This window comes from Bicyclus anynana, chromosome 18 (genome assembly GCF_947172395.1).
Source record: "Bicyclus anynana chromosome 18, ilBicAnyn1.1, whole genome shotgun sequence".
In the NCBI taxonomy this organism is placed as follows: domain Eukaryota; kingdom Metazoa; phylum Arthropoda; class Insecta; order Lepidoptera; family Nymphalidae; genus Bicyclus; species Bicyclus anynana.
The window spans coordinates 10,091,075-10,104,101 of NC_069100.1; the positions used below are offsets into that span (position 1 = coordinate 10,091,075).

Genomic DNA, 13,027 nt, shown 5'->3' on the forward strand with positions numbered 1-13,027 from the left:
AGCCTTATGGCACTAAACATACAGGCTATTTATGCCGGGCCAATACTATAAACAAACTACCGCACGCGCACACAGGCGTATAACTCGTAGGTACACACTAACACAGCCGCCGTGAAAACGACGCGGGGAACGGCGAAGCGCGGCCCGACCCACGAATGTATATCATCATGTATTATGGTACTTTTCTAGAGTCGAAATTCCTGTAGCCCGGCGCACCCAGCGCTACTCCGTGAAGGACAAAGGGCCGATTTCACACGGAAAACAAAGGGAAACGCCGGTAGGACTCTCACTTGCTTGTTTACGGCGATTACATTTTTTACACACGACCAACCGTACGATGAGTGTCGCGTTGCCAAGTCGTCGCGGAGATGGCGAGCGGTATCATTATGACATTTCCCATTTTTTTTGAGCAATACTTTCGATTCACGGCTACGTTGACACAAGTTTTAGGGGTTTATTATATTCTTGTTATTTTAGTTAAAACACATAGACCGTATGGTTGGGCACAGGTGTGAAATTACCACATTCCACAATATGGCACTAAAATATATTCTTATGACTACAGATTTACTGAATTTGGTAGAAAAAGCAATTAGTATTGATCTAATACGTAATTAATAAGCATTCAATAGGATAAGACGCAACCTGTCAACTATTCACTTACCTGTATTTTTACTTGAAACAGTCTTCTTTCTCGGCAATATTCACGGGAACGTCACTTTTCGGCGAAATAAATGCTTTGATTATGGTATTTTAAGATTTTGTGAGGATTTTATGTGCACAAAAAAAATATACATTCCGTCAAGCAAACGTCCTGCGCGCAAAGAGACCGAATGCGAACTGTTGGTTTTTTAGTTTGGTCGGTTGATGATGGAGGGCGACGGGCGGAAAACCGGAGAATGGGTGAGCGAGGGAGCAAGAAAATACAATTTCTTTTTTTATATTACTCGTTAGATTTGACTTATAAGTATATGTTTTGATAAAAATAAATAAAATAACGTATTTTTAAAATTAATTTCCATTTTGAATATGACATAGTTGATGTAACAGGGAAAAATTTAATTAAATAGTTTCTGTTTTGACGTCCGTTCACATTTTGATTGATATTGAGGTACGCACACATTGATATTCTAAGGCAAAACCAGATAAAAGACTTCATTCGCATTCAATTTTATAATGACATTTTAATGAATAATTTCTTATTTTTCAACAAAATAATTAATGGATCTGCTACGTCTGTACTTAATAAAAAATCAAACATCGTGCTAACGTCATTTAATTTTATTTTTGTCATTTGACATTGTACGCAAACTGCCGTAGTTCCTGTGAACTTAGCCTAAAATTATTTGAAATGTTGCTAGAATTTTCTTTTTGAATTGAATACAAAACCAAACCAAATGAATGAAACCAAAAATCAAATAAATTATGTAAAGATGTTTTAATATTAAAATTCAACATTAAAAATATTTGATTTCACTTTATTTAAATTTTTAAATTCATGTTTGATTATCAACCTCTGCCACAGAATCTAGATAATGCGGAGTGCCTAAAATTAAAAAAAAAAGTAAAGCCGAAGCACGAATGACATGACAATGACATTGACAATCAATGTCCATCCAATCAGAAACGAGTTCGTGTTTTAAACCAATTTTCCACGTATTTACTGAAATTCTAACTCATATTTTCAAAGTTTTTCCTCGAATAAGCACATTAATAGAGAAAATTTGTTAAACATGAAAATTAAAATAGTTTTCTTTACACTTACTCTTTTAATGGTAGGAGTTTCTGCGAAGATAGACGCAAAGAATTTGAGATGCTTAGGTTTGTTTGTTTGTTAAACTTCTTAAACGTTTAATTAATATTATTTCTTTAAAATTTTCTGAGTTAAAATTACTAATCAAAGTGTTATAATCGTTTTCAGTGTGCCGGCAGACCTTCGAGGAATTGAATAAAGCTATATTAAGTGTAGAAAAATGGAAAAAAGTAGACGTAAGTTTCTGTTATAATTTTCCTTAATACATGCTTATGTCCCACTAAAAATCAGTACAGTAATTTGATGTCATTAGTAGGCTGAATAGGCTAACTATTTAGCCTATTACGAGGCCTCGATCCTATATGAAGAAGTGGCGTCACTTCATAGATGCAAAAATGCACTACCTACCCTAAGGACTCAATAGAGACCTATGTTAGACCACAGAATACATAGTTGTTGAAGTTTCCAGTTTTTACTTATAGTACATACCCTGATTAAAAACCTTGTGCATGCCGCTGTTAGGAAGAAACAATCAACCTTAGACATATCACCTTGCTCCAATGCAGGTTGGCGAGGTCGGGAAGCTTGTTCAATGTTTTATTAATCACTATGAAATGTTGAAAACTAGAAAAATGTTTGGGAATGACCAACCTTGATCACATGACCCGTCATTAGCAAAATATGTCATTCCCATACATTTTTCGAGTTTTCAAAGTGTCAGTGATTGTAGAAAGAGAATTGACGTGCCACTTGGCTAGGGGGGCAGGACTAATACCAATAACTTAACATGCTCTCCAAAAAAGGGTGATATATTTCGTAGTCTGGCTTATGGCTCACTGGATCTGTAAGGCAGGCAATTTGGTCACTGTTACTTAGTTGGTAGGTTTTACTGAGGATGTGTTCTGCCTAACTAAATTTTGGGCTATGGCAACTTATCTTATGTCAAGATTTTTGTTTCCCTGCCCCAGAACTTCAGATCAGAACTAGCTAACTAGTATAATTTCTTATAATGCACATAACTGAAAAGTTGGAGGTGCATACCCGGACCGGATTTGAACCAACACCCTCCAAATCGAAGGCAGAGGTCATATCCACTGGTCTATCACGTCTCTAATGTGACTTTCTCGTTGCATGCATCTTCAACATTCATTGGAGAAGTATGGTGGGTTTAAGTCCCATATCCCTTCTCCTATAAGAAGGGATGCCTGGGATAGTGGGATGATAATTGTGAAAATTATAAATTTTTAGTACATCGAGTCTTGTATTAATATTAATTTTGTAATAATGTTGATCAGGTTGGCAATTTCCGGATGGATGCTGATGGAAACACCATGCAGGATAAGGTGCCAGCTCATCGTTCGGCTGTATACATATCTGAAGTTATTGATGAAATATGTAAGTATATGTATCGAGTTGAAGGCAGAGGTCATATCCACTGGACTATTATGACATTGCATTGTGAGGAAACCTGCATACCAGAGAATTTTCTTAGTTCTCTGTGTGTGAAGTCTGCCAATTGGCAATGCCAGTGTTGTTGTTGTTGGCTTTACCCCTCCCATTCTGAGGAGACAGAATCAGACAGCTCTTCTTCTTCTTCTTCTTCTTTATTCTGGGCCGTTTCCGCACTTAGCCATTTGATTGGCCGTTGTGTGTGGGTCCCTCCGGTGTAGGTTCCCGCTGGATTTATTCCATCCAGCCGAGCTCGCTCCAGAAGCTTAGCAGGCCGCCCAGGTCAATTAATCAGACAGCTCAACAGTGAGTTGAAATAAACATGTATGAATGTTGTGTTGAAATTTAAGGTGCCAGGCAAAAGTAATTCAGATATATGTGGCCATAATTAACGTAGCATTGAAACAAATGCCTAAAAAATTAAATGATGTAATCTTATCAAAGCATGCAATAAATTATATTCCTGATATATAATCAGATAAACTACTAATCTCTTCTAAATGTATGTTGTATAACAATTTATGTATGTATAACATTTTTCTAAATTAATCAAGCTACTGTTCATAAAGAACTAAAAATAAATGATGATTGTACTTGCTCAAATATGAACAATTGAGGATAATTTTACTGAAAATGTCTATCTGCCAGTCTGCCTTAGTTTTTAAGGCTATGTACCACTTCAAAAAAAAATGTTAACCAGCGCTTAGTAGGTATAAATAAAAAACCCCAAGACTGGTATGTTCTTCCTTCTAGGCTGTTTCCGCAATTGGCCTCGTGATTGGCCTTTGTGCGTACATCTCTAGCATAGACAGGTCTATACCAGAGTACATACAATACAGTTCAGTGATTTTTAATCCCCAACATATAAATGAGGGTTGTTATAACTTTGATGTGTCTGTTTATGTGAAACTATGTATTATTGTGTCATGACTATAATAGTTATAGTCATGACTAGGCATATGGTGTCGCGACATTTTTTTGTAGAAAATGATGTGTTCTACAAAGTTGTAGTACATTATATTATTCTAACATCAATAGTTTTTGCAGTGCACGCAATGTAAACAAATTGTTTGTACACCTTAAGTTACATTATGGGAATTTCAGGAAGGACACCTAATTTTTTTGAAAATACAATATAGCCTATAGCCTTCCTCTATCTTCTTCTTCTTTCCTGGGCCTTCTCCGCACTTGGCCATTTGTGGTTGGCCGTTGCAGTAGGTCCTTTTGGTGCTGGTCCACGCCGGAGTTACTCCAGCCAGCCGAGCTCGCCTCAAAAGCTTAGCAGGCCGCCCAAGAGCCTTCCTCTATATCTAACACTGAAAGAATTTTTCAAATCGGACCAACTGTCTGAGATTAGCGATTAGTATAATAATATAATAATAATAAAAGCTTTTATTCAGAGTTTGTATATACATTCTGTTTGTCCCCTAGGACAAAGGCCTCCTCCAAACTTTTCCACAACTCCCGACCACTTGCAGATTTTACCCAGTTGCCCCCTGCCACCTGTCTTATTTCGTCCGCCCATCTCTGTTTTGGTCTTCCTCTTCTCCGTTGCGTATGACCTGTATACCATTGCATGACCGTTTTGCTCCATTTTTCTTTGCCTCTGATTGTGTGGCCTGCCCACTTCCACTTAAGTTTTTTGATTGCGATAGCTACTTCCTTTGTTTTTGTATGTTTTCTTATTTTTTTATATTAATATTAGTATTTTTTTTTTTCTTTCTTGAACGGCCAATCTGCGATCAGTCCTAACACTATAAACAAATATGTTGCGAGTGTCTTTGTCTTGTGGAGGTCGATCCTCATTAGGAGTCGGCGCTCTATTGGTGCGTCCTGTTTTTCAAATGTCCAGGTCGAGTATGCGTTTACGTTTAAGACGCCTCGGACAGTCATCAGTCAAGAGTCTGTTTGCTAAGATATTAGGATGAATAAGGAGTCGCTTCTTGTATCTTTTGGCTAGCCCCCTAACTTCATCCTTTACTGTGAAAATTTGCAAATTATGATGTAGTTCCTCATTCGTGATAAACCACGGCGAGTTGGCGATAGTACGTAGTATTTTATTTTGCACTCTATGCAGGATATTTAGGCTAGTGTCGCATGCACTACCCCACAGTTGAGCGCCATAGGCCCAGGCCGGCTTCAAGATGCACGTGTATATAAGCAGCTTGTTGTCAACGGACAGCTTAGAGTTGATATATTAGTATATATGAATAAATTATGAATTTGCAGGCAAGAAGATGGACGACTACGTGCGAGTGCACTACAAGTCGACGGGCAAGCTGGCTATCATGCTGCTGGTGACCAGAGAAGGCCACATGAATCCAGAGTTTTCCAAGACCAAGTTCGTCACAGATGATGATCTGAACAAGAGTTTGGAGTATTATGTGAGTAGTGAATTTTTTCCCCTCGACTTCAATCTCACCTGATGGTAAGTGATGATGCAATCTAAGATGGAAGCAGGCTAAATTGTTAAGAGGAGGATATTTTTTTGTAATTTTTTTTTACAGGTTAACCCTTGATTACAATCTCACCTAATTGTAAGTGATGATGCAAACTAAGATGGAAGCGGGCTTACTTGTTAGGATGAGAATAAAAATCCACACCCCTTTCGGTTTCTACGCGACATCGTACCGGAACGCTAAATAGCTTGGCCTAGCCTAAATAACTAGCCACGACCAGCCAGATCTGGACTGATTAAGGAAACCTCAATCGGCCCAGCCGGGCATCGAACCCAGGACCACCGTCTTGTAAATCCATACCACTGCGCCATGAAGTCCATCGAAAAATATCATTATAAGCCTATTTGAATGGCTTACTAAAGGACAAGAGCGGCATCCAAAATATCGCCCTCTCTTTCGTCCCATCGCAAAAAGAGAGATTTTAATTTCTCTCACTTATTGGTTGACATTTTTTTTTATTTGCCTCCACATTTCTAATTCGCACAGCAACAATTTGGAATGCCCTTCCGGCTTTTGTGTTTCCTGACACTTATACGCCACTGACTTGGCACCGCCTTCAACGTAATCAGAAGGTAGCACGTTGTGATTTTGAAGTCTGTTTAATTTTTTTATTAAAAATTTTTTATTTTTCTGTTTTTAGTGTGTGTAAACCAAGCATAACCTAGCATAGTGAACGAAAGCGCCACAGTTTCGTTATTTTAATTTTAACACAAAATTACTGAACCGATTTTCATGAAAATTAAATGAGACCAATATGGAAGTATATCTATACTAATATTATAAAGCGGAAGAGTTTGTTTGTTTGTTTGATTGAACGTGCTAATCTCTGGAACTACTGGTCCGATTTGTATAATTTTTTCAGTGTTAGATAGCCCATTTATCGAGGAAGGCTATATATTATCCCCGTATTCCAACGGGAACGGGAACCACGCGGGTAAAACCGCGCGGCGTCGGCTAGTTAAGTATATAATTGGTTAAGAAATGACGAAGTCATGAGGTAACAAACATTAAAAAAAAAATACGCGTCGAATTGAGAAACTTCTCCGTTTTTTTGAAGTTGGTTAATAAAAAAAAAACATTGTATAGCTTTTTTACTTCATGGCATAACTCGTGATCATCATCATCATATCAGCCGATGGACGTCCGCTGCAGGACATAGGCCTTTTGTAGGGACTTCCAAACATCACGATACTGAGCCACCTGCATCCAGCGAATCCCTGCGACTCGCCTGATGCCGTCAGTCCACCTGGTGAGGGGTCGACCAACACTGCGCTTACTAGTGCGGGGTCGCCATTCCAGCACCTTGGGACCCCAAGTGATACCATGTGTTAATAGTTGGTTTTCTGTGTCGCAGTGCGAGCGCATGTTCGAAGACAACGAGGACGAGATCACGGAGCTGTACAAAACCAGACCCGACGATGACATCATGCCGGATGCTGAGAGAGAGGTGTGTATACCATAGGACAGTGGCGTGCACGTTATAGATGCGAAAAAGCACTGCCTACCCTAGACTCAACACAAACCTATGTTGGACCACAGAACTTAAAAAATGGCCAATTTTCCTTTGACAGTTTTAGAATTATTGGTAAAGAAAATTATACCCAAAGGCCTTTGAATATAGTTCAATATTCAATTAAATCCCAAATTCAGAGCAAATTCAACCTTAAGGATTGAGTTTAAGTTTGAATTTGCAAATGCGACTACTTGAATTGAGTGCCAAGAAGTTGTGTTTGGCACTCATTGAGTGGGAACGTTGTTCGGTCGATGATTGTGCATCTACTTTTAAATAGGAGATCGATGTTAGACAAGGAGTTTTCCTGGCTGTAAGTAGGTAGTGAGTTTCCTGGCTGGTGGGAGGCTTCGGCCGTGGCTAGTTACCACCCTACCGGCAAAGACGTACCGCCAAGCGATTTAGCGTTCCGGTACGATGCCGTGTAGAAACCGAAAGGGGTGTGGATTTTCATCCTCCTCCTAACAAGTTAGCCCGCTTACGCCCTCTTGTAGTCAAGGGCTAACTTGTAAAGATTAAAAAAAAAAAAAAAAAAAAGTAGAACCATAAAAACAAAGCAAAATGAAAAAAATATAATGTAAGTATGTCGACCGTCCGCAGATCTGTTTCAACGCCGCGCAGTACTGCGAGGAGTGGATGTTGCCCAACGCGACGGACACCACGTGGACGGCGGAGATGGAGGACGCCTACACTAAGGTGATAACATTTTTTATCTTTTACTAGCCGACGCCCGCGACTTAGTCCGCGTGAAACTTGTACCCCAATCCTACCCCTACCCTACTCCTACCTACCCTGATTTTCTGGTTGATTTTTTACACCTTGTGTCCGAAAAACCCAAATATCTTACGGAACCCTATTTTTTTCCAAAATAAAATTTAGCCTATGTTACTTGTGGATAATGTAGCTTTCGAATGGTGAAAGAATTTTTAAAATCGGTCCAGTAGTTTTTGAGCCTATTCATTACAATCAAACAAACAAACAAACAAACAAAGTTTTCATCTTTATAATATTAGTATAGATTTAGCACTAGCTGACGCCGCGAGGTTTTACTCGCGTGGTTTCCTTTCCCGTAAGAAAACGGGGACAATATATAGCCTATAGCCTTCCTCGATAAATGGGCTATCTAACAATGAAAGAATTTTTCAAATCGGATCAGTAGTTCCTGAGATTAGCGCGTTCAATCAAACAAACAAACAAACTCTTCAGCTTTATAATATTAGTATAGATTTATTTAAAAAAAAACACATACAGCCGGACGTAGAACCTCCTCCTTTTTGGAAGTCTGTTAAAAAGATAATTATATATAGCCTTTACAAGTTAGCCATTGACTACAATCTCACCTGATGGTAAGTGATGATGCAATCTAAGATGAAAGCGGGCTAACTTGTTGGGAGTTGGGTGAAAAACCACACCCCTTTCAGTATCTACACGACATCGTACCGGAACGCTAAATAGCTTGGCGGTACGTCTTTGTCGGTAGGGTTGTAACTAGCCACGACTAGCCTGACCTGGACTAATTAAGAAAACCCTAATCGGCCCAACCGGAAATCGAACCCAGGACCTCCGTCTTTCGATTTCTACATGACAATTGTAATCTCAATTTTTATATTCCAGATCCATGGCCCAGACCCCTACGGTTTCGGGATGAACACGCAAACGAGACCCGAAGTCACTGACTCCGAAGGCTACGATGATTCAGACGAAGATGAAGATGTAGAGGAATTGAACGCCGAGGACGAGGGTAAGCCTGATGAAGGCAAACTTGACGAAGGTAAATCTAATGAAGGTAAAGTTGACGAGGGTAAACAGGAAGAAGTTGTTGTACAGAGTAATGATGAATTGTAATTTGGGGTTTTGATGTTTCCCACAGAATTTTGGATGTGCGTTATTTTAATTTATTTACTACTTTAAAGTTATTTTATTTAACAGACCTAATTTTTAATATGTTGTATGACATATATATGTCGCCGTGGTGGCTTGGCTTACTGAAAAATCTATAACCTCAAACCTAATAATTATCATGTTTACTCTTAAGTTATTGCGATTCGACTTATTTTCAAGTAATCTTATGATTTCGCAATCAAAATAATGTCCTGTTTTGATTTAATTAATAATAAGTCTCTCAAGTAATGATCACAGGTGACAGCAGTAGAAAAGAGACTCTTTAAGTTCTATGTTGAGATTTTGCTAACCATTCAAATAACTCACTCGGCGGCATATAACATATTAAAAATTAACATAGCGACCACTGCTTTGGAAAGAGCACCTATGAGATTAAAAGGGCTATCTGACAGAGCCCAACATTACTGCAGGGTATGAAGAGATTTTACAATTATTGTTTAATTGATGACAAACTCCAGCAGTTACTGTCTAATGAGTTTTATGAATTTCATTTGACTAAATTTATAGCGCTTGCTTCCGCGAGAGTCATATCAGGGTTCTTATTTTTTTGTGATATTATATGTATTTACTAACACTGCTTCTAAGTCAAGTGAATTGTCCATAGATTTTAACTACAAAACTGCCATTCACTAACTAACAGGATTTGATCTATTTAATGAAGACAAACTTGCCTTTATAAATGAAGGTGATCCTGACTTGTTTATTTGGACGTACTTATTTACTCAAACATAGTTAAATTTTAACGTCATAAATGGATTTAATGTTTGTCCTCCTTGGAGGTTTTCAATTTATTTATTTATTTTTATAATCGTAACTGCTATTCGGGTGTTGGCTCAAATTAGGTGTATTCTAAATTCTGTGGGATTTTTATTTAATTTAATCATGAATTTAGGTACTTAAATAATACAGAAATAAATGTCATGAAGTGTTTTACATACATTCTACATATTATTTGGGTCTAACTAATAAGCGTTTTTTTTTCTATTTTATGTTTAACATAAAATACCATTCTGCATAAAATACAATTTATTAAACTATGTTTTGTCATTGAAATAACACTAAATAGCAGTGGCTTGCACTTCATAACCAATTTTTTCACAGTTTGTTTAAATTGGCTTACTAGTGCATACCCTGATTAACCACCTTATGCACGCCACTGCTAATCAGAAATATTAGCGTTGACCCAATTTCTTGTTTAAGATGTGGCATATTAGGATTAATGTGGTTATTTTTGATAAAAATAAGCGTTTGTGTATATTGTGTTGTGAGTTTTTGTATATCAGATTTTTATAATAAATTAATGCATTTTATTGTACAGTTTGTCCAAATTTGGAAGTCTGTTTTGCTTTGGATGTAGTGGTGAGGTGTATAGACAGGTGTTTGACATAGGTCAAAAAAGTAAAAGCATACAGCATAGGTCAAAGTCAAAAATTAATTTATTTGAATTAGGCTTAATTTACAAGTACTTTCGCATGCACCTCCAACTTTTCAGTTATTTTATTTTAAGTATAGTAATCACGGCTCTTGACCATATGCGTTTATTAATCTGTATTATAAGAAAATAAACTTTAATAACGGGTACACAGAGTAAACTTTGGTTAGTACTATAGCAGTGTTGCTATTTACTAAAAGTACTACATTTAGGGTCCATTTTCTTTTTACTTTAAATTTGATTTTCTTAAAACATAAAATCATCAGTGGAATGAGACGAATTTAACTTTAACAGATATAAATATCTGTGTCAACAAAAACAATAAGTTGTTGTAAAGAATAAACAACTCTCAACTCTCATCATCAAATTTGTCTTAAAGAATAAACAACTCTCATCTCTCTTCATTTACACATTTCAAAGAAAAACATATTTCTTATTTTCAGTCAACATCATAATTACCAATTATGTAGTTAGTTTGCTATAATTTTATGCTGGATTTTTTTAAACCTTGAATACAATCAAATTAAATGGCTTCAGAATTAAAAATGTCAGATTAGCTATCCCTGTATTTTATATCTGTAGTTTAAATGCCTACACAAATTCACTTGATCTGTCATATTACCACTACATCCAAACCCGGAATATATTTATTATTTATACTCTGTTAAATGTTTCTTTTTTTTTTAATATTTAGAAAGGAGTTGGCCCACTCACCATACAATGTTTGCCCCAGACAAAAAGTTAATGTGTCACGATGTAACTTTTATCATTGGGTTTATTTTCTTGCCTAGATAATAAGTAGGTTTTATTTTAAGGCCTAGATAGGGGGGTTATAGCCTATTGAGTATCATAACATGTCACTATCATAATATGTCGAGAAAAAAAATTACCTACTTAGTATGTATTATACGTGGTATTTTTTTTAAACCTGCTGTTTCCTAGATTTCCATTCATATCTTTCAAAATAATAATTGTGAGGTAATTTTATTTCATTTACATGACTAAGTCTCTTGGTATTTCATTTAACCTGGGGCAATTTTGGGACATCTTTTAGTCTATACATATTATAGTGCCTTATGATGTTAAACTTCTATTGCATGACATTGAATTCATGTTTTTATATTGTAGCTGATGTTTGCTCAAAATATCTCTTGAAACTTCCATACTTTACGCTTATTAAATGAATTTAGTAAATTGTTGTCTGTTATGAATGAAAAATGTTTTTACAGTGGGCATTATGTCTTGTATTTTATTATTTTATCAAAATGTAAACAAACGTTATGTACTTGCAAATATATTTTAGATTTTGTCGATAACTATTTCACCATGCCGCAGTTTCTGAACTTTTTTAGTTACACGCGACTTACAGATTTAGGTTTTATCTCTGCGCCCTAGCTACGATTTATTTCTAATATTAGGTGCTTAGGTAGATACCAGTGTCCCGATTTTGGTGGGACGTCCCGATTTTTAAATCAAAATTAAATGGTCTCGCTCACTGTGTTCTTCGTGCAACTTCCCGAAGTATAGCAGAAGTTTGCATTGTTTTAATTGTACTATTAAGTTAACTTTCCGTGAGTAGTTTCAACTTGATGAGACGCTCAACTTTTTTATTTACGAAAAGTCTTGATTCTGGTAGCTAACAGGGATATCAGGTAATAAAAATTTTCTGACCTCCCAACTTGTATCAATAACGAGGTCATTAAAAATTGTTACTAATCAGATGTTTTTTTTTAGTCAATTAATAGTTATGCAACTTGACAGCCACATTGTCTTCCAAATTGCGCTATATCGTTCTTACGCTTAGAAATTTTTGTTAAGTACCTGGTAACCCTGTTAGTTACCAGTACCAAGAATTTTCGTAAATATAAAAGTTAAGGGCTCTATGATGATGAAGCTACTCACTGAAAATCAATTGAAAAAATACTCCCCTGATCCTGGACTATAACTGTTATTTGTAACTAAAGTGTGGTATGGATGCACTAAAAAAAACTAAAACATTCCTTTATTCATACTGTTTGTTTACATTTGTCTACGAATTTACAAAATGCATCACAAATTAAATTATAGTGTTTTAAATCATTTCTATCGCTTTTTCTAGTATAATATAAATAAATATACATATCTATTTTTACATTGTATTTTACAAAGACTTAAAAACTGTGCAATATTTTGATTCCGTTAAAATATATTTTAATGAGATTCTGCACAAAATTCCATGTTGACATTTGTTTTGTAATCATGTGATAAGAGTTATGTTTGTGATGAAATAAAATGCTTGTTAAGTCATCTGAGAGTTTTATTTAATGTAATAAACCTGTCGAATAAACTTAGTAATGTAATTTCTTTATTCATAATCACCTTTTTTAACGTCCTAACTAGACTGTTGTTAGTAATTCTTAAGTCACGTGATTTGGTATTCAATAATTATTTAATGCTAACTAACCAAAATTGAGATTGTATGTAAAAAATGACATTCGGTGCCTATTGACAGCCCTTCGTGAATGTCATAGAGTAGGTAGATG

At 36.2% G+C, this 13,027-nt stretch overlaps 2 protein-coding genes across 2 annotated transcripts in view; one reads left to right on the forward strand and one right to left on the reverse strand.

The window, feature by feature from the left end:
• LOC112053782 (paired amphipathic helix protein Sin3a) overlaps positions 1-844 on the reverse strand; it is a 52,533-nt gene extending 51,689 nt beyond the window's left edge. Inside the window, exon 1 of the mRNA XM_052887073.1 lies at positions 665-844. The gene's annotated coding sequence lies outside the window, so the exon portion shown is untranslated. The remainder of the gene's footprint in view (positions 1-664) is intronic.
• Positions 845-1,606: 762 nt separating this feature from the next.
• LOC112053784 (protein seele) lies at positions 1,607-12,791 on the forward strand. The gene is made up of 7 exons (XM_052887077.1): positions 1,607-1,821; positions 1,922-1,989; positions 3,049-3,148; positions 5,432-5,586; positions 7,016-7,108; positions 7,772-7,867; positions 8,786-12,791. Exons 1-7 carry the CDS (start codon positions 1,734-1,736, stop codon positions 9,014-9,016), a joined length of 831 nt encoding a protein of 276 aa, XP_052743037.1. The 5' UTR covers positions 1,607-1,733; the 3' UTR covers positions 9,017-12,791.
• The last annotated feature ends 236 nt before the right edge of the window (positions 12,792-13,027 follow it).